The sequence below is a fragment of the Acartia tonsa genome, chromosome 5 (genome assembly GCF_053477335.1).
Source record: "Acartia tonsa isolate MP-2025a chromosome 5, ASM5347733v1, whole genome shotgun sequence".
Taxonomy (NCBI): Eukaryota; Metazoa; Arthropoda; class Copepoda; order Calanoida; family Acartiidae; genus Acartia; species Acartia tonsa.
The window spans coordinates 36,112,834-36,133,945 of NC_137264.1; the positions used below are offsets into that span (position 1 = coordinate 36,112,834).

The window sequence follows — 21,112 nt, forward strand, 5'->3', positions numbered from 1 at the left end:
AATGTTGTATTGTACTTTTATGATGCAACTTTTACTTAAATATTCGTTGTTAAAACCTTACATTTACTAAACATTTTCAGAATTGTTTAATTCTTTTTATTATTGGTGGTGTCTTTCAGCTTCCATGCTTTTTAAGAACAAAAATGTCCTTGTTTTTTCAGGACTGCTATTCAGCCAACTAATTCCATTTGAAATTGCCGAAAATTTAATATTTTGTTGGAGTAAAGTTTTTGGTGTAACTGAAAGGGAAGGGGGTTGATGGGAAATTTTCACTTAGAATTGATTGTCAGAATCACATTCCCTTTTTCCTGTTTTTTTTTTAAATACAAAAATAAATCAAGGACTCTCCTTTTATTAATTATTTTGTTGATTAATTTACAATGAATTTGACTTTTCCCACACTCTAATGACACCGCAGAAATTTTTCACCAAGATTTGTATACGTACAGTTGAAATTTTTGAATTGTTTTAGCAATTAAAAATTTACTGTTAATCTGACGTTTTAGTATAAATTAAAAATAAATAAGGAGGGGGGAGGGGGGGAGGTCTCTAAGCCTAACCCTGAAAGCGGGCCTAACTGTGTGTCGCTTGTACCTAAAGAAATTACCAAATTTTCAATGTTTCTATGCTCAACAAGGCACTTTGAGGGAAAACGCCACTTAATCTGATCTAAAATAATCATCTAAATAAAGCACCAAATAACCTTGTAAGGGCGGTTTATGACACTCTGATAAATAGCAACGAAATCCTTTTCTTGATTTCCGTAACAGGTAATAGGTAATAGATAAAAATAATTGTGCCTGTTTAAGGGCTTAGGTATTTACCTAACTATCGGTTTATTCAAACATCTTTTTCTGAACCTTTCAGTGTATAAACTGTCTTTGTTATCTAGATATTGCATTAAACGTTGAAAATTGTATCATTTATAAATCATTCACCTTTTATTTCTGTGATTGTTGTTCAAATCAAATTTTTATTGCAAAGGCTATACCTACTTTGTATGTCCGTCTGTTCAGCTTTTCTTGTCATATTGATAAACTTATTTTAAAAGCGAAGCTTTTCCATGATTAGGGTCTGTACGTTCGTCTGGAACGGTTAGTTCTTTTCGTTAATTTAAACATGTTATTAATTCAAACTTTGAATGATTGTTCTTAAAACAATTAGATACAATTTAAGAAGCATAGCAGCTCTATAATCGTTAGCAGAAAGTCCGTACGTCCATTTCATACATGCTGAATTTTTACTTTTTGATTATCTTACAATGTTTAAGACAGAAAAATTATATATATTGCATGCGGTACACAAAAAAAACTAATAGATCTTATTCACGCATACATTCAAGAGGCCTTGAGGCTTAAAATCAGGTTGATAAACCACTAGTAGGTGTACATTCACTTTCGCACACTAGATATAATTAGAACCACATTACATTAGAATATCAAAAATTAACCTAACTCGTCGTAAACGCTCCCTAATTAAATAATTTTTTTTCTTATTGTGATATATGAAACAACATGCCAATGTATCATATGCTGAAGTGAATTCACAAATTTTATGTTTTCGAGATGAAAAAATAGTCTTTCTTACTTATTTGAAAGCTTACGGAAGCTTAAATCTTTTAGTTGGGTAAACGAGAGTTCAAAGATGTTTTTTGGTATGAATTTAAAATAAAACTAATGAGAAAATTTACTTTTTCTTGCTTTTCTTTTTATCCTCAAGTTACTAATTAGCGCTTTCCAAAATCTTAAAACTTGCTTGCAATCCATATAATAAGACGAGTTCAATAGTAAATTATAAACTTAACAAAGTTTAGCAATATTAATCATGATGTTTGTAAATGTACATTACGTAAGTCTAGATTTCGCCAACTAACCCCTAAAAGAACTAATTTTCTTTTCTGATTTGGATTTTAAAAAAATGACGTTACCTTCCCAAAAGTTAAAAATGATCTCTATCTTATTGTAAACAATGACTTATTAATGAATCCGCGCACATTACGGTTTTTAAGCCATAAGCTTTTGACCAAACAAAGGTGATTCAAAATAATTTATAAAATGGGCTATTCAGTAAACAATTGTTAGTAAGGTAACTAAGATTTTTAAATTTTCTAAATATACTTTTCAAGAAATTTAAGAAAATATCTTTATGTATTTTGGCAATAACAATGTAATGATTTTATACAAAAGGGAATAAAAAATTCTTTTGATCTTTATTTTTAAAACATTTTCCACGATTTAGATAAATTTGAAGGACTACGTTGTACCCAACTATGCACAGACACAAAAACATTCTTACCAGACATACTAACATACCAATGTGACTGCCAGACAGACAGACAAACATTAGGAAACATTACTGCACACTTTTATATAATCTAAACTTAGTTTAGTATCCACCCAGCTTTGACTCGACCATGGTGGGTAATTACAAATTTGTTGCTATGCAGCTTTACTTTCATATTTGCTTGGCAGCACTATCTACTGCTGCTGATATAAACTTTAGTGAAACTATTAGTGCTAATATTGTTAATGAAGATGCTAAGAGAGTTGATGAATCCGCTACAGTTTCTGTTGTTTTTAGAGGTATGTAACAGATAAATTAGGTTATGAGAAAACTAAAGCATCATATATCCTTATATTTTGACCTTCAAAGATATCAAGCTTGTTTTCATGAGCGTAGCAACTCTTTGGTTAATACGCCCATTAAAAAACATGTCTTGACATAGGTTATATCCTACAGTTTTTTACTAATTGAAAGTGGAATACACAATAATGCCAGGAAACGAATTTAGTTAGGTCATATATAGATTATTGAAAATATAGATGAGGGATGATGGACGGTTCTAGAATACACAAAAGACGTACTTTTTAAATGATTTTCATATAATTCCTTTCCCATAAAAAAACAATAATAAACTAATTACAATTATACCTATCTTTATTTGTAATTTTCATTGAACATCAAATTTTGCATATTTCAACGATTTCTTGAAAACAAAGTAGTTGGACAATTTGTCTCAAAAATCAGCCATGTGACGCCAGACGTGAGACGTGGGAAAGAAAACCCATAAAAAAGAGTTGGATTATCAATCATTTTTAAGACGTCACAAAGCTGATATTTTTAGACACAAAACAAAGTTTATCATTGTAAGTTCATTCAAAATTAAAAAAACTAGAAAGAATTAAGTTTTATTTGAATAAAAAAACCATTTAAATATCTGAAATATCGTACATTTTGATGATGATAAAATATTGTTTACAGGAAATCATAAAATCTAGAGATATTAAAAGAATTTATGTTCATTCATGGGCAACAATTAACAGTTCTGCTTGTCTGAAAATAAAAAAAAATAATTATATAAATTTAGTTATTCAGTACTTTATGACAGCAAACGGCAGAAACCACTAAGATTTGTTGTTAATAATAGTTATTTATCACATCGTATCATATACAGCTTTCCGTGGATATTAATATAAAAAATTGTAAGATTGAAACTAGTTTTGTTAGCCCCGAGGGGCCAAAGACCCGATCTAAAAAAAACCTGGAGTTAATTTTAAGATTTTTATTTTAATATTCCTGGAAAATGAAATGCTTACCTAACATAAGGATTCCAAACTCCTGACATATTGATGGTATCAAACCTAAGCACATCCCCCACCTCCATGCGAACCATGTTTTGACACACTATACAACTAAAATAAAAATAAAAGATTATACTTGGATAATAAATATAGCTAAAATTCTACTTTTACAATACTTTAAGTACGTGAGAAGTAAGTTTGCTAAGAATGCACTTATCTCTAAAATAATGATTCATCCAATAATGTTTAAGAGTGTCATGTTCTTGAAAATGCATAGTAGAAAAAAAGTAAATTATAAATTAGCAGTTGTAGAAGTTATAAGATAGAGGGGTATTGATAAATAAGCATCAAGCTTACTGAAATTATCTTTCTATGTTGATGACTCATATGCATTGTGCTTTTCACTGTGTCTAAAGCAAAAGAGTAATGAAACTATGTTGCTGCGCTTGTTATATAAATACTTGTCCTTGTTTTCTTATATTTCATGAATTTACCTTAGAGATCCTTTAAGAAGAATGATATGTACAAAATCTGCCCACTCAATATTTAGAAATCCTGAACTGTGGTCTGTTCCAGCAAACAGTTGTCTAACAAAAATAATATTTATCACGTAAATTTTAGAAATATCTAGTTAATAAGATTCATATATCTGTTTGGTAGAAATCAATTCTGGAGAAACATATTTTTTTAATTTCAAAATTCCAACAAAACAAATATTTAATATATCCTGTTCTAATACCTTAAAGTGGTGTTATGATATACAAACATCCCATTACCCCCGCATCGAAGCTTCTAGAGGCACTGAAAAAATGATGGGGTAGGGGTGGAGGGGTAGGTCGGCCCTCCACTTTTAATTTGATCTTTAAAAAGGAAATTATATGTTTTGTTTGGGGGATATTTTCTTCAGGATGATTTCTCTAGGTAGGGTGAAGGAACCCTTCCCCAAAATAGTTATAAACCCTGTATGGACTGGACATGAAAGAAGCTTTAATGGAAAGGATAACAAATTAAAAATATCGATTCAGCGGTTACCAAGATCTTAAGATACAGACACAGAGACTATTACTTTTATAGCCTATCCTCTAGGGGTGGGCAGGGGAGGTAAAATAAATAGCTTAAAACTATCCAAATAATTTATAAACGTCTTCCTAAAACTACATCCAATGCTGACAAGCAATTTGTAAGATCTTAAGCGTCAGATAAAATTACCTTAGTACTTTATTTTAGGATAGATTTTAAACTACACACATCCAAATACTTTATGTTTAGAAAAATGAAATAAGAGCTCTTTGTTGTAATACCTGGAAAATGGAGGTACTGAACAGTAGAAGAGAAAAGGCTCTGAATTTCTCAGCATATATTTCTAAACACATAAACAACTAATTTAAGTATAAAAGCTACTCTAAAACTAACTTTTTCTTTCTGTTTGTATGTAATGCAATATGTAATGATATATACTTGGCTGATATTGGAAACAATTGGCTCATTGTTTTTTGTAAGGATTTACTTCATTATTAGCATCAAGTTGAAAATTCATTCGACCTGTTAAAAATTATCTGTAAGCATGGGCTATTAACTATGGAATAATATGTAGTTTTCTTGGCTGCTATGAGAGATAAAATAAAACTTCTTAGTAATATTATCTAGTCTAATAAGTACATCTTCTATAGATATTTGTTTCCGTTTGACCGTTTGCAATTCTATATTTACATAAAGATTTTAATGTTTTTTGTTTAATTATCGTATAATTAATGATTAAATACCTCAAAAACTTCGCCAACAGTAAGGTTGACGCCAGATCTTGCAATATTACTGTATCTAAAAAAGTAAAGTTAAACCTAAACTCTTCCAAGATTTTAATCACTCCCATTCTGTTCGTATTATCTCAGCTCCCAGGGAATAAATTGTTATTTATCGCATCATAGTTTTAAGTGGAAATGAAAATGATTAAAACCAGTTTTGTTAGCCCTGAGATGGTAATAATTTTATAATTTTCATTTATCATTTGTTGAAAATTGTCTATAATTCGATGTTATACATGATTTTTCAGTACGGCTGAAAACCAGTTCTAATCCAGAGAACATTGATTCAAAGCCATATTGGATAATAATGCAAATGACCTATAAACTTATCTTATCATACCTGTCATAGGCACTGAAACACGTTAGTTCTTTAATATTTGGTGATAGTCTTGTTCTACATGTTATCACAGCCTTAAAATATTATAATAGTTATTTATCGCAAAGCCTGGGGCTAACAAAACTGGTTTTAGTCTCATAATTGTACATTTCTATATCCGCGGAAAGCTGTTTATAATAAGATGCTATTCATAATTTTTCAGTATGGCTAAGAACCATACTGGAAAATGAATGGCTTGTAAATCAGACAGGTAGAAAATAAAATTCGCCTTTTTTTTATTATAAAGCATTTTTGTGCTAATGTACAACATAAGATTTATCCAGTTGTTTGTTCTAACTTTCAGGGATCTTCAGATAAGCTTTAATATATTTATTTACTTATGAATCTATCTTGTCATTTACATTGAACCAAAGTGAATCCATATTTGCAATTATAATTGTTTGTTGTAATAGTTATTTATCATAATATTGTAAACAGCTTTCTGTCGGCATCTTGGGGCCAACAAAACTGCTTTTAATCTTATGATTGTACATTTTTATATTCGTAGAAAACTGGATATAATATAATACAATACATGATTTTTCAATGTGGCTGAGAACCGGTTCTTTTACACCGGATATTTATCGGTTACAAAGCCATATTGGAATATAAATTATTTGTGTATGTTAACCTTTTGTCTTGCTGTTGATTCTAAAGATAATTCCTAAAATAAAACAGTATTTGGGACTTGGTTAATACAAGTTTTGATATTTTTATTCAATGATTTCACAAGAATGAAAAAATACAAAATCATAAAAAACAACAAATTGATTAAATAATTAATAGTTTATGTTGAGAAATCCTTACAGTGTCATTTTGAAGCTTGAAATTATTATGATTCAACATGGTTTCTGCCACCCTTGCCCCCCCCCCCCCCATTCAAATACAGATCCTCTAAATGCTAATGGCTACTTATGAATATTATTTACCTGCATCACTTCTTCGCCGAAATTTGTCTCCTCTGAAAAAAATTATAATGTTGGCTTAACACTGCGTCACAAATAAAAAAGGTTAAAATTGGTTCCTTTGCATATATGTCGATTAGGTGTGCGACATTAAAAGTTAAGTCAGGGGGGATATCTTGGTCCAATAACATTACCATGCACAGATGATACTTCAAGAGAAAGGTCGTGCAATGAAAAAGTTGGTTGTTTATTGGGTGTTACGTAACCTAATACAAAGGGCTTCTCCTCATACAGGCAAGGCATAAAAAAAAACAAATTCCCCCTCTTATTTTAACTTTTTTCTCCAAAAAAGTTACTAATCCTTTTTCTAGTACGGTTAGGAAAAATAATAAGATTAAAGGATTTATTCTTGTTTAACTGACTCCTATAGGTCGAAGGTATTTCCTTTTCCCTCAAATGTCTAGTCGAGCACAGAAAACCTGCCTTTCTTTTTGTACTATATTAAAGGGTTTAGGCACTGCAGGTATAGGCCATGCAAGTTTAGGAGTAGCATACAGACACCCCTACATACTTTCAATTTATTCAAAAATTTAGGGGGTGGGGAAGTGTTTGCTAATCACTTTGAGGGAAAGCACCTTAATTGAAATTACCTAAAGGAAATATACCAGCCCAACCCCAATCCATATCTTCTTCCGGTATGGCAATTTCTTCTAGAAAAAAAGTGTGTTTACTATTTACATTTATTGTTGAATATTTATATTAAAACAAAGATAATAATATTAATAAAAGCAAAGCGCTGAAATCAGAAGGATGAAATGCTGAACAATAACCCTTGTAGAGTGTCAGATCTTAATAAGCAGACCATTAACTTGGTTAAGTCTGATTAAAACGCTTCAAATTTTTTTGAAATATTTCGTAAATATAGGAGTCAGTAAAAGCACATACTTTCATTTTTAAGATTTGAATACAGAGATGCCTTATAGTATTGTACCTTATTCTCCTAGGAATCAGATTAATCGGATAATCATATTAGACAAAAAATAGTTTTCAAACAAAATAAAAATCAGCATGTTTCAAATGGATGTACAAACTTTCAGGTAACGATTCTAGATTTCCTGGGCTTACTAAATCGTTCCTAACTGTTGTAGGAATCATCGTGCAGAGGTTGAAAACTACACTGTTAAAAATATTTTTTTTATTTAGTATCAATTGATACTCTGGAGAGTATTGGACCCGTAAATGTGCTAGTAGAATAGTTTATTAAAATAGTAATATTTGATACCCTCTATCGTACGGGAAATTACGCTGTAGAACAGTTTATTAAAATAGTAATGTTTGATACCCTCTATCGTACGGGAAATTATGCTGTAGAAAAGTTTATTAAAATAGTAATATTTGATACCCTCTATCGTACGGGAAATTACGCTGTAGAATAGTGTATTAAAATAGTAATATTTTAGACCCTCTATCGTACAGGAAAATACGCTGGAGTAAAGTTTATTTAATATAGTAATATTTGATACGCTGTAGAGTATTGGACAATACGCAAGAGAATAGTATATTAAAATAGTAACTATTCATACCTTCTAGGGTACAAATCTGTACTGTAAAGAATAATTGAAACAGACACCAATCGTGCACACCTCTCATGAAGTATTTCCAGCAATGGCTTGGTCGTTTTAGACATGGATGAAAAGTTACTGTTTATGCTCAGATTTATAGTTTTGATTTTTGTAATTATGGCTGACCATAGTTTTATTTTTAAGGATCATGTTTAGCCCTAAACATCTTTAAAGTCATTTTTTTTACTAAATTTACATTTAAATTAATGTTTTATGGCTCTGCTTGGTATGTTTGTTGATATAACAAAATGTATATGTACATATAATAATCATATATTATAAACTGATTTTTCATCCAAAGTAAAACAGTTTCATACTCTACAGCGTATCAAAAATTATGATAGAGGGTATCAAAAATTGCAAAGGAGAGTATTAAAAACTTACTTCTACCGTATTGAATTTTATTCCCAAGAGCGTATTGGATAATACTCTACAGACAAATACATTATTTAGTACTACAAGTTACTCCACAGTACAATATCTAATACCCAATACAGTATTGAAAACTTCCTTGTATCGTAATGAGGTTTTTTTCCTATAATGTACGGATTGATACTATACATTAATGTGAAGAATATATATTATTAGAATAGTATTATCTGATGCTCAAAAAAAAAAATATTTTTAACAGTGTATAGGCGATTCTAACATGTCTAAATTAACGGAAAGAGTTTTCTTTTACCTCTTATATTTTCTTCATTATTTCTCGAGGTCTGTTCCCCTTCATCTATTCCACCCGGTTCATCTGGACTATTAGTAGAGGTACCATTCGTACCATCATCTCCTAGCTCTACTAAGGACTAAATTAAAATTAAATGCTAAAAGAACCATCAGATTTGATTAGATATGTTACTTCAAACAATTGTTATTTTAAATAAAAGAACATGAAATTGACAAACACTAGTTTCATAATTTTATAGGGATCTATAGAAATACAAATATATATTATTCTGTAAAAGAAGGTGTCCTAACCTCGTATTTTTGAAGTGATTTAAGTTTTTTTTAAAATTAAGTTGGTTTTAGGGTACTAAAATGCAACAAAAAAAAGAAGAAAATTGCCGTTATCAACAAAAATAGTAATATCTCTGATTTAACACCTTAGGTACTTTTTGAATTCTGTTGAGTAATTACAGAAAAATTTAGTTTGTTGAACCCTGTTTAATCAAAACTTTGAATCAAATAAACCCTAAAAGTCTCCCCCCTCCCCCTTCATGTTTATAGTAAAGATATTTTGTATACCTGAAAAAGATCGAAATCATCTTTCTTGAACTTTGCGAGTATGCCAAAATTTCTGGAAACTTCTGTTTTGAGAAATTTTGCACATTTTGTTAACAAAGATTGGGTTACTCGTTCAAAACAAGAATATTCTTTGCAATACCTGAAAAAAGAGAAATTTGTTAATCCAGGACGTCCAAGCCTTATTTGGGGTGAGGGGAGGGTAAAAAATCTTACCCTATAGGTCAAATATTGGGTGCAGGGTAAAAAGACGCGACGCGTCTCTAAAATTTTTACACAAAGTTAAAAATTGACATGGGGTGTGGTAATAACCCAACCCCAAATTTTTTATTTATTTATTATTTTTGGAGGGGGAGGGGGGGGGTGGGCTTATTCCCGTCATTGTTTTTTTCGGGGTTTATGTGGCACTCACAACTGATTGAATTGAATACAGTTAAAGTGTATTTGTATTTGAGTAACACTGATAATCTTCAAGTAGGGGTTCTCTGTCTATTCATTTCACACGCGTTTGTTTACAGAGTACATAAATCTCTACTCCTTACTATTACTTTACTTACGCACAAGGACTCAAACTTAAATATCTTTCAAACTTATCTTATTGCTGAACTTATCTATTTACAATACTTTTACTTTTTTACATTTTCTTGCTCTTTTTTATCATTTACTCATCTGACTTTAGCTGTTGTTCTAGTTAATTAAACTGTCCTTATGTTTTATTGATTACTTATATTCAAAGTTGTTTTGCTTTGGACAAAAACCTTGAAGACGAAGAAAGTCCCTAAATGACGTCATAAAAATGAGGGATGAGGAGAGGAGGAGTGGGAAATAAAATCCCTAAACAAGAGATGGATAATCCCTCGTTTTTATGTCGTAACATGCTGATTTTTTAAAGGGAATTTCTTCGTCTTCAAAATCCTTCATTCAATAATGTCATACAATAAACTGCGAAGAATTAAAATTAAAAATTTAAATATGTTAACATAAGAGAATGTCTTAGTACATTTAAAGTAAATATTGAGTTATTCAATTAAGTTTTCTCTCTCCAATTAATTAGATTTGTACACGGATTTTTATAATTTCTAGTAATAATATTAATTAACTTGATTACATTAATATATTAGAATCAAATATAGTTGAAATTTGGTTCACAGTTGTGTAACTATATCTTTTACACATCTCATTAAATTTTGTAGCTATGCAGCTGCAGACCAAGCCGCTACAACCGCTGGATAGGTATTTGGTCATTTTTTTGTCAGTTTAATGAACATTTTTACTAGGTTATGTCATCCCCCCCCCCCCCATCTCCCTTTTCTCATGAATGCTATCTTTCCTTAAATAGCCAAGAAAAAGGTTAGGTTAAACAAGGTATGGAGCTCCGAAAGGAAATAAAGCTTGTAGTGACAACAACACAATAGCTTGACAGAGAGTTAAGATTTAGTCACAAATTTCTAGATATTAAAAGGCTGTCGTAGCTGCTATAAGCGACTAATTTTAAATCCATGCAGCGGCCAGTGAACCCTTTCAAATTTTCTAATTAGAATTATATTAGGAATGTAATATCTTTTAATTAAAAACTGTAAAGCAAAGAATATATCAAAATAACTTCAGTTTTATATTCATTTATATTATATCCATGTATAAATGCGACAACATAATTTTGTTAATTAATATGGATAAGGTGTATGTATATTTAAGTAACAATTTTTAGGTACTTAGAGATTATGTATAAAAGGCCGTGTAAAAAAACGCATTTGGACTTATATCATGCACTATCGTTAGTTTCACCTAACTTTTAATAAAAAACAACTGGTCCTCTTAATATATAAAAAAATAGCGGTCATTTTTCACGAAGTACCAGATGAGAACAGATAACCCCCTCACTATTTTTGAAATAGATTGAAAAAAATAAGGGGATGGGTAGTGTTTATCCAAAAGCCTTATCCCCTTGTTATATATAGTTACCTAGAAATATCATACAGGTTGTCTGAAGTAATATGAACACCCTTTATCAAAGCAGTCTCACATAAACTAAACAAAAATAGTTAAAACTTTAGTTATCTAATTCCTAGCAATCAAAATTGAAAAAAATGGAAAGCTGCTAAAGCAGAATAATAAATGTTTAAAATATTAATTGTCACTATTGAAAAATATCCTTAAAATATCCCAAGACTTTAATAAAAAACAAACCATCCTAAAACTACTAAAGGACTACTTTAGGATAAAGTTATAAGCGCAGTTATCATACCTGGATTTATTATTACCTGGATATTACACAAAAATACCATTCACTTTAATAAAGTAAAACTTGATGCTGGCTAATATAGTAATTCCCCCAATCCACCCCTTTTCCCCATCCTCTCCCCTCCTAATTGTTGAACGAACTAGATAATAAATGAGGTCCATGTTATCAAGCTAAATTGACAATAATTTTTCCTCCGTCCATTGATACCTGAGTAAAGGATCTATTAGAAATCTGTCCGCTAATTTTAATAACTGAATCAGCACTTCAACAGTAGAGGAATCACACATTCGGGTCTGCAAAAATTATTCTATTTAATTTTTTGATTTGGATGATACTTTCTTGTTTAGCTAGCATTAACAAGGATGAAAATATATTTTTGTACATAATAGTAAACTATTAAACAAACTTTAAAACTTTGGTTATTCTATGTTATTTTCAGTTAATATTACTTTAAAATGATAAAATTTTGGTATTGGCACAGCCACTGTTAGCATATGTGTTTTTACTGGTCAGTACGGGTGTGTGTGTGTGTATGCGTAAGAGAAAACCTTAAGTATGAGAAAATACATATAGAGCGCTGTACTTTGTTGATAAAGCAGTTACCGTCACTTTGCAAGAACGAGCACAATTGACTCAAACAACTAGAAGGACGCTGGGACTAACGGACATACATACGTATACAGCATCTTTGCTATAAAAATCCTATTATTTAAAGTAGTATGGATTATTTGTCTGTAGCTTAACATTTCGATAACCACTGAATCGATTTAGATCTCAATTTTATGGAACCTTCTTATAAATAGGTTACAAGATAGTTTTAGGCTATTTAATTCTTATATTTGAGTTTAGTTTTAGGCTTTTTTCTTACTGTTCTTACTCCTTCGAATACATAGCTCCTAGATCTTAGGAGCGCAGCCGCTAGTTATAAATAAAGATGTACCTGATTAAATATTTCTAAAGAATCCACGCCTTTGTAAATATATTTCAATAACATGGAGAACGCATTTGATGTTGAATCTTTGATGGGCATGGGATCAACAGGGTTACCTGTACAAAAATTTAGTTGGATCAAGACTGATATAGGAAGGAATCTGTATTTCTCTATTTACAAAAAAAGGAGAATAACAGCCAAACGGCTGGCTGCACAATTGCACAGTAATTAAACAAACCCTCCAATTAATCTAAAACTATTTTTTTTCAGCTGCGCGCTCCTTGTGCATTACTAATCATTTATTTTGTAGACCAGTTAAAATCATATAATCTTATTAAGAAGTATTATGAAAATACAATCCTTCGTATTACGGACTTGATTCAAACTCTATTCCCTTAAAGTGTTTTATTATTCAATTATTTATTGAAGAAATGCTTTTTATATTCAATTATTCCATATCAAAAGAAGGTTTGGACGTTGAAGTTTTTTCATAGGATTATTCATAGTATCATTAGTTTAGTGCGCTAAGAAAACACATTTTTTTGTAGCAGAGGAGCTACTCTATAATTACGTTAAATTGTTACAATTACTTGAAGCAGCTTATAGTGTCTAATAAAAAATGGCATCATAGAAATTATTAATGATAGGCCAGTATACATTATACCATTGGTTAATTACAAGGCATTGTACACTGACCTATTATTAGTCATTTGTATTGTATAACGCCATTTTTAATTAGGCACTATAAGCTGCTTCTAGCTACTTTGCCGACTGATAATAAAGATGAGTGTCTTACGTTTTATTTGTTTATTCCCATAAACAATGAGAATCTACTCTTTGATTTACTTTTTCTGCTATGAGAAAAAGAGTTTCCCGGCTTCTATCAAAGATCGTTTTCTCTATAAAGGCTTTATGATAACAAGGATAACCATAATTTTCATTACCATTGTACTTTTAATATATTCGCAACTTAAATTATGCTTATTTATTATGTTTAATTAAAATACTATTTTTTATAAAATAGATTAATACCGAAAGAACCATAGAAAGTTTTCTGAAATACAGGACTAACCACAGCTAAAAATTGTCTGAAATAAAAAAAAGATTATTTATATTTTTCGTAACTATGTTTGTTATATCACAGTGGTGTTCAACTTTTAAAAGTATTGAACAATTTGTATTGGTTGAAAATTTAGTTTTTTATTCTAATTCTCTAATTCTAATTTTCATATAATAATATTCGTGATAAAATACAGTATGACCCTCGAAAAAGTATCTTTTAGGGTTTACAGTCCCTATTTCTCAATGTATCATCAAAAATAGCATATATCCGTGTTCTCTGTACATTTCCACACAAGCATATATAAAAAAATTTATTTTACCTCCATTAACACCGGAGATTTTTAGAGTTAAAGTTTTGAAAAAGTGACTGAGAAAAAGATTTTTTTTGTTTCTCATAATTTTTGGATGGTTATATTATGTTTTTTTTTGATAACTGAAGAATGACATACAAAGAAAAACAAGTTAACTAATTATTTCTTTTTTATTCCACCAAAAAATATGAATTTTTAATGGCAAAAAATACTACTGAATGAATTGATTATTTGCAAATTTCAGGCTATTTAATTACCCTTATTTATGAAAAGGATTAATTATGACAGTTGCTCCGCCCCTTTTTCTGACATCTCAATCAATTAATAGGGGGTTAATTAACCTTTTTAGACTAAAAAAGCATTATGTTGTAATTTTATTTTCTTCATAACTTTTTTGTTATTTAAGTTAGGATAATAAAACAAAAACAATTGTCCTGCTATATTCATAAAGATTTATATGGTTTTTTTTACTAAAACAATTTTGCCTGATAAGTAAGTTTTTCAAAATATCATTAAACTAAAAAGACTAAAAAAATATGTGTAAAAAAATGCTTTTAACTTAAAATCTAAATTTTTTATTTCATTTTTGTATAAAGTTTCTGCTAGTAATAAAAACAATAGGATTTCTATCTTAATTTTGCTGAAAAAGTCATTTCATGTTAAAAGTTACTTTTTGCTCAGTCACTTTTTCAAAACTTTAGCTCTAAAAATCTCCGGTGTTAATGGATGTAAAATTAAATTTTTTGTATATGCTTGTGTGGAGATTTACAGAGAACACGGATATATGCTATTTTTGATGATACATTGAGAAATAAGGGCTCTAAACCCTAAAAGATACTTTTTCGAGGGTCATACTGTAGAAAATATTTATCTTAATGAAATCCAATTCACTAAGCGTCCCTAAAAAACTAGTGGTTTCTGAGATCTTACGGAACGAACACATAAACCCTATGAACAATCCTTATATAAAAGTAATTGGAGGTATGTGTGTCTCCTCATATCTATTATTGGGGAGGGTACCACCAACCTCCGAAGGGAAATAATCCCTTGAAAAGATGACCTCCCCCAAAAATTAGTCTTTTATATTTCTAAAACCAAAATTAAAGATGAAGGATGGTCGACTACCCTCCCCCCCCCCTTACTCTTTTTTAATTAAATAAATATTGCTAAGTTTACCTGTGGGCTTTAAAAATTGTTTCTACGCCATTTTCTTCTTCCTAAAATTAATCAAATATTTTTAGTTATAATTTTATGTTATATAAATATTAAAAAATAATACATTTATTTGCGTGCACAGGGTTTTGTCAAGGGTTATTTATTTCTTGGGGGACGGGGGAGGGAAGGTATGTCAAGTCAACCTTGTCAAATTTTAATTTGAAACCAACTTTCTGCATTCTTAAAATTACATTCATTAGAGGGTACAAAAATATATCAAATGCTATGTTAAAATCAAAACTATATTTAATTATAGCTATCGCTACGTAGTATTTAATCTTATGTAAGTCATATAACAGTTAGGGAGTTGAATCCACTTTTATAGAAGCATAGATATAATCTATGATTATGTTTTTGACCCTCTATAAATCTACAATTCCACTTCCCCCTCTCTTGGTGATGATAATCTATAATTCCAATTTTGCCTCTCTTGGTGATGATATAATCAATGCCAATACGATTTTTGAAATGTACCATTCCACTTTCAAGAGAGGTGAAACTGGAATGGTGGTTTACACTTTTAACATCAACATAATTGAAATCATCGTAGGAATGTATAAAATACTATTTATAAATAAAACATTTTTATGTAAAATAAAAAATAATAACTAGAATATACCATTACTATCATGTCGATTTAAATAAGGAAATTAATGTTTATGAATACGCTGAAATGTAAACATAAATGTACCATTCCATTTTTGCCTCTATTGAAAGTGGAATGGTACATTTCAAAAATCGTATCGGCGTTGATGATATCACCAAGAGAGAGGAAAGTGGAATGGTAGATTACGTTTTTTAGAGGGTCAAAACCGTAATCATAGATTATATTTCTGCTTTTACAAAAATGGATTTCAACTCCCTAACTCTATAACTTGTATAGTTTAAATCACCTTAAGAATAAATAATAAAAGAAGATTATTTTATTGTTGGTTTTCATCACATTTAAAGAAATTTAAAATCGAAAGACTATATTTTCAATGAATTTAGTCATGCTTGTTTAAGTTACTGTTCACCTGTATTGTAAAAGTAATGTCATGAGGTATGAGAGAATCTTCTTCTAAAAAACTGGAAAAATCGGCAGTGTTCAAGCTCATCTTGATGTCTAAACAATAATTTGCAAGTTTCAGATTACCATTACCTCGTTAGGGTGGGATTCTCCTTCAATTTAAGTGATTATCTAGAGAATCCAGAGCATCTCTAATGGGATGCGATACTCTTACACCCAAGGATATTAGGTTAAGTAACATCCATCAGACAACCAACCCTTTGATTGCACGACCTTTGTCTAAGAAGTCCTAGTTGTACATGGTAGTGAGTTGCGTCTGTTTATGGGGCAAGGCATTACTCTTACTATTTATGTCGCACACCAGACATAGCAGCAGTAGGAACCATTTTTAACGTCCTTCCTGGCGACGAGTGGATGCGCTACGTGTTGAGCCACGATCGCAGGTTTCGGATACTATTTGTTTTACAAAATACACAAATAAACCATTTTTGTTCTTTTTAATAGATATATATTTTAACAGGTTTAAATAGCCACTATATGTAATGTTCAGTGAAACCATATTCAATGTCATAAATATTTGAGTTATTTAAAATGGATAAACAAGCAAAAGTATAACAGTAACACAGTATTTTTTATTATATTTGTCACTTTATGCTGCTCTGTCATTTAATAACTGGGGTTTCCCCTTTTCTTTTATTTATGTTGTTAAATATAACAAAAATTGCTGGATATTTTGGACAGTGAATTTAATTTTACATATTGAAATTAAACAAAAAAAACTTGTTTAATATTTTTTATCTTTTAAATGAAAAAAATTTTATTCAGCACTTTTTTCCGAATCTAAGAAACTTTTAATTGAACCTATTTAACAAAATGGCTGATCAGGGGTGAAGGTTAATTAGTAATTAAATTTTAGAATATTTATGTTATATTATGAAAGGTTAATCAATACCTAGGCTTATTCAAGTGCTTAAGGGCTATGGTTTGTTTGATGGCAGACCATCCTAGAATTAAAACTATTAAACTCAGCAAACATAAACCCTATACAATTTTAAACATACAAACTTTCTGACAACTATGGATCTGGTTAAGTCCCTAACTGTCAAGAATTTTAAAAATACGAAATTTTACTTGTTGTCCAAATGTACCTCCCCTTCCTACAGACTATAGCCTGTCTATAGTAGAAGAAGTAAATATTGATTAGACAAATCTAACTTGGAAAAATATTTGTTGTCTAATCACATCCACATATGACCACATCTTTAATCTGTTTCATAATCGCAAGTATACAAAATAGAAAATAAATTAGTTATTTATAGTAAATTGGATGAAATTAAAGCATAAACAAATTGGGTAGTTTGTGCTGTAGAAATAAATGATTGCTCTAATGGTACATTGATCGGAAGTAATGAAACACCAAAAATATTTCTATACGGAATCTACTTTTCGCAAAGAAGTGGTTATGAGTTTTTAATAACTTTTTTGCTACTATGACTGTCAATAACCCGTATACTCTATAACAACTAATATTTGACCGTATGATAAATTCAAAGTCTTATTCTTCATAATTATCTATTTGAATCATATGAATAGTGAATATGGCACCCTCTTCAGCGAACCTAGTAAAAGTGTCGGACTGATAATGACGTAAAAAAAATAATTAGCCAACGAGAGGCCACTATAAATTTTACCATTGGTCAATAATGGCCTCTCATTGGATAATTTTTCTTTACGTCATAATCAGTCCGACACTATTACTAGGTTCTCTTCAGCCTATAGTAAAACTGACTTTATTCTTTCATTATCTACTGTAAGTAACCAATAAAAAAATCGTAATACAGGGTGTTTTTTTTAATGGAAAAAAGTATTGCTTAATATAACCCACTTGCCATTGACAGAAATTAATAATCTATATCTTAATTTCTTCATTGGGTTGGGGAGTTTTGTATAAGAAAAAAATACTTGTCTATTTTCAACAAATTATGCCTTAAAAACCGGTTTTTCCAAAGTACATATTTTTGGAAGATTTTTGGATCATGACCAATTTAAAGAATGTGCAAAAAGGCGTACATTTTTAAAATTCAATTGGCTTGGCTTGTGTTAACAGTAGAAAAATGTTATGCATATCATTGGAATTGTCATAAACTCTAGTTTTTGGATGTTTAAGAACTATTCATGTGCTACGTATAGTTTAGGAGCTACGTGGTAAAATGTCCCAACTTACTTAAAACTTTTTAACCTTGCTCACATTTTCCAACGTAGCTTCTATACTACAAATAGCATGAATATGATACATATATTTCCAAAAACTAGAGTTTATGACAATTCTAACGGTATGTGTAACATTTTTCTACTGTTAACACAAGCCGCACAATTTGATTTTTTTAAATGTACGCATTTTTGCATACTCTTTAAATTGGTCATGATCCAAAAATCTTCTAAAAATAGGTACTTTTGAAAAACCGGTTTTTAAGGCATAATTTGTTGAAAATCGACAAGTATTTTTTTCCTTATACAAAACTACCCAACCCAATGAAGAAATTGAGATATATATTATTAATTTCTGTCAATGGCAAGTGGGTTATATTAAGCAATACTTTTGTTCCATTAAAAAAAATACCCTGTATAATTTAAAATTAATAACTAAAAATTAACCAATGTTTTTTTGGCTCATTTAAGTAATTACTTTAATGTTATTTTTTTCTTGGTATTACAAGTAGTACAAAGGCAATGTCCAGCAACTTGAGATTGTTCTAAAATCCCGGCTGATTTCTGATACCTATCATAAGACAAAGTTTAAAAGGTATATCAAAAATATACATTGACACCTGTAGAATTATACTGCAGAGTTCAAAATAAGAATAATTACCACCATAATTTTTTTCCGTTTATCTTTTTTTTATGCATTAAGCACTTTTAAAGAAATTATTTAACAAAATATTAAGAGTAAAGAAGTGGCTAAAAAAGACAATTATAAAGCTGGTCATACACAAATAAAAAAGCATCTTGGAAAACAAAATTTAGCTTGTTTGGTAACAATTAGCATATTTTTAAATTTTGTTTCAGCAAATTGAAAACTTTAAATTTAATAAGAAAAGTTTCAAGCAAGTCCAGCATTAAATATGAATTCAGTTTTCCTCAGGGCTCGGCAGCCGTTCATGAAATATATTGATATAAGTCCAAATACGAAATTAATTGGCGGCTTATTAAGTTATTTAGTGTTGTAGGTATTTTCAAATCAAAATTTGTAAGTCATCCCTTTGATAATTATATCAAATTTAATTAAATTTTGTCAATTATAAAACCAAAGCATTAAAAGTGCTTCACAAGTTGATTCTTTTGAATTATAGATATTATTGAAATTAAAAAGCTTCATTAAGCGAAATTCTAATGATTATATTGATAAGAAATATATGGGTTCACCAAAAAACATCCTGTTTTATAAGTAGATATGACTCCGCCAGAGATATAAAGGGATAAGACAATGGCCGATAGATTAATATACAACCCCAATGATAATACACAAAAATTAACCCTTCGGAAGATTACAATTATTGGTTGAAACGTTTGGAAACTCAACTGATTGTAATAACCATTCAAAATTCAATAAAAGTCCCCAAGGTTGTTGAGCCAAAAAAAATGAGAAAACGTTATTATAAAACTTGGAGACTAGTGTAATAAACAGCCCAATGTCTCCTCCATCTCTCAGATTTAGCATTTTAGGAATTAGTTTTTCTATAAAAGAGTCGCCACATAAATTTTTAGATTCTTGTAACTATAAAGTATAAACTTGGAATTATTAACTCTACCAGCAATGTCCTGTACGTCTTTTTTAGTATACTTATTAAGCTATAAAAATTGGAAAGAATTTTAATGAATATAATAGGTTTGAAATCTGCATAAAATTTTAAGGAATTTTTATAAAATTCGTTTTTTTGTATAATTCTTTATCTATAAGCGCAAATACAAATTAAGTTAAATAATTTTGACATCTGTGATTGGTGGATTGAAAACTATCTGCGCCCTGATTGGAGAAGCTTCAGTGACGTACATCATTTAACCAATTAGAGCGCAGGTAGTTTCCAATCCACCTATCCTAATGGTCAAAATTTATTATCTTAAATTGGATTTGCGCTTTTAAATAATGAATTATATAATAAAAAACGAATTTTATAAAAAATCCTTAAAATTTTATGCAGATTTCAAATCTATTATATTCATTAAAATTCTTTCAAATTTTTATAGCTTAATACTTATATGAAGCTTCCCCTAAATGGAAAACGTAATCGGTTCAGTAGGAATCGAAATCTGACAAAAAAACTTACTACTTTATATAATAGGATTGATTTACTTTTACCTATTTGATTTTAAGAACAAAAATTTAATAGGTCTTTAAATCTTTTGACAATTCTGCAAAAAAACTAATCTATATTTACTTTGTTTTTATTTATTTTATCAAAAGTTAGCCTGCTATTGCTGCGCTCCTTAGATAGTTGTCATTTTTGTTCATGTTGATAATACATAATGTCATATATTTTTTAGATGGAGAGTTGAGTATTGTACCACACCGTGTTTACTTCTCCAGTGTGGTGGCTTGGGGTCAGCTTAATAATAAACAACAGGTCAAGTAAAATTAATTCTACCTAAAAAGATTATAGAACAAATATTTTAATTTTAAAAATATAATTTTATATACCAATTTCTAATATCGGTGATGGTTCATATCATCAATTTAGGCATTTATTTCAGCTTTATTATTTTTATTTATAAACCTATGATTACACAACCCTTGTCTTTTTTAAGATAAACAAAATAGGGCA

General features: G+C 29.8%; 2 protein-coding genes across 2 annotated transcripts in view; one reads left to right on the forward strand and one right to left on the reverse strand.

Annotated features, from left to right (window-relative positions):
• The first annotated feature begins 2,394 nt into the window (after positions 1-2,394).
• LOC145319366 (putative aminopeptidase PLBD2) overlaps positions 2,395-21,112 on the forward strand; it is a 29,649-nt gene continuing 10,931 nt past the window's right edge. The window contains exons 1-2 of the mRNA XM_080161469.1: positions 2,395-2,582; positions 20,835-20,914. Coding sequence (XP_080017595.1) covers positions 2,414-2,582; positions 20,835-20,914 — 249 coding nt within the window. The 5' untranslated portion in view covers positions 2,395-2,413. The remainder of the gene's footprint in view (positions 2,583-20,834; positions 20,915-21,112) is intronic.
• On the reverse strand, positions 2,920-16,384 carry LOC145319367 (uncharacterized). The gene is made up of 17 exons (XM_080161470.1): positions 16,300-16,384; positions 15,245-15,285; positions 13,728-13,783; positions 12,705-12,811; positions 11,972-12,057; positions 11,485-11,550; positions 9,526-9,664; positions 8,969-9,086; positions 7,315-7,374; positions 6,689-6,720; positions 6,391-6,423; positions 5,724-5,794; positions 5,345-5,399; positions 4,883-4,944; positions 4,076-4,168; positions 3,597-3,692; positions 2,920-3,333 (listed from the first exon to the last, which is right to left on the reverse strand). Exons 1-17 carry the CDS (start codon positions 16,378-16,380, stop codon positions 3,300-3,302), a joined length of 1,230 nt encoding a protein of 409 aa, XP_080017596.1. The 5' UTR covers positions 16,381-16,384; the 3' UTR covers positions 2,920-3,299.

What these genes read in the sequence shown, in the direction of transcription:
- LOC145319367 (XM_080161470.1), bottom strand. Translation starts at nt 16,380, where the DNA reads ATGAGCTTGAACACTGCCGATTTTTCCAGTTTTTTAGAAGAAGATTCT. An exon ending in CTTTAGAAATATTTAATCAG is followed by an intron (nt 12,058 to 12,704) that starts GTACATCTTTAT and finishes TAATTTTTGCAG; the next exon opens with ACCCGAATGTGTGATTCCTC. An exon ending in AACCTGTATGATATTTCTAG is followed by an intron (nt 9,665 to 11,484) that starts GTAACTATATAT and finishes CTCTTTTTTCAG; the next exon opens with GTATTGCAAAGAATATTCTT.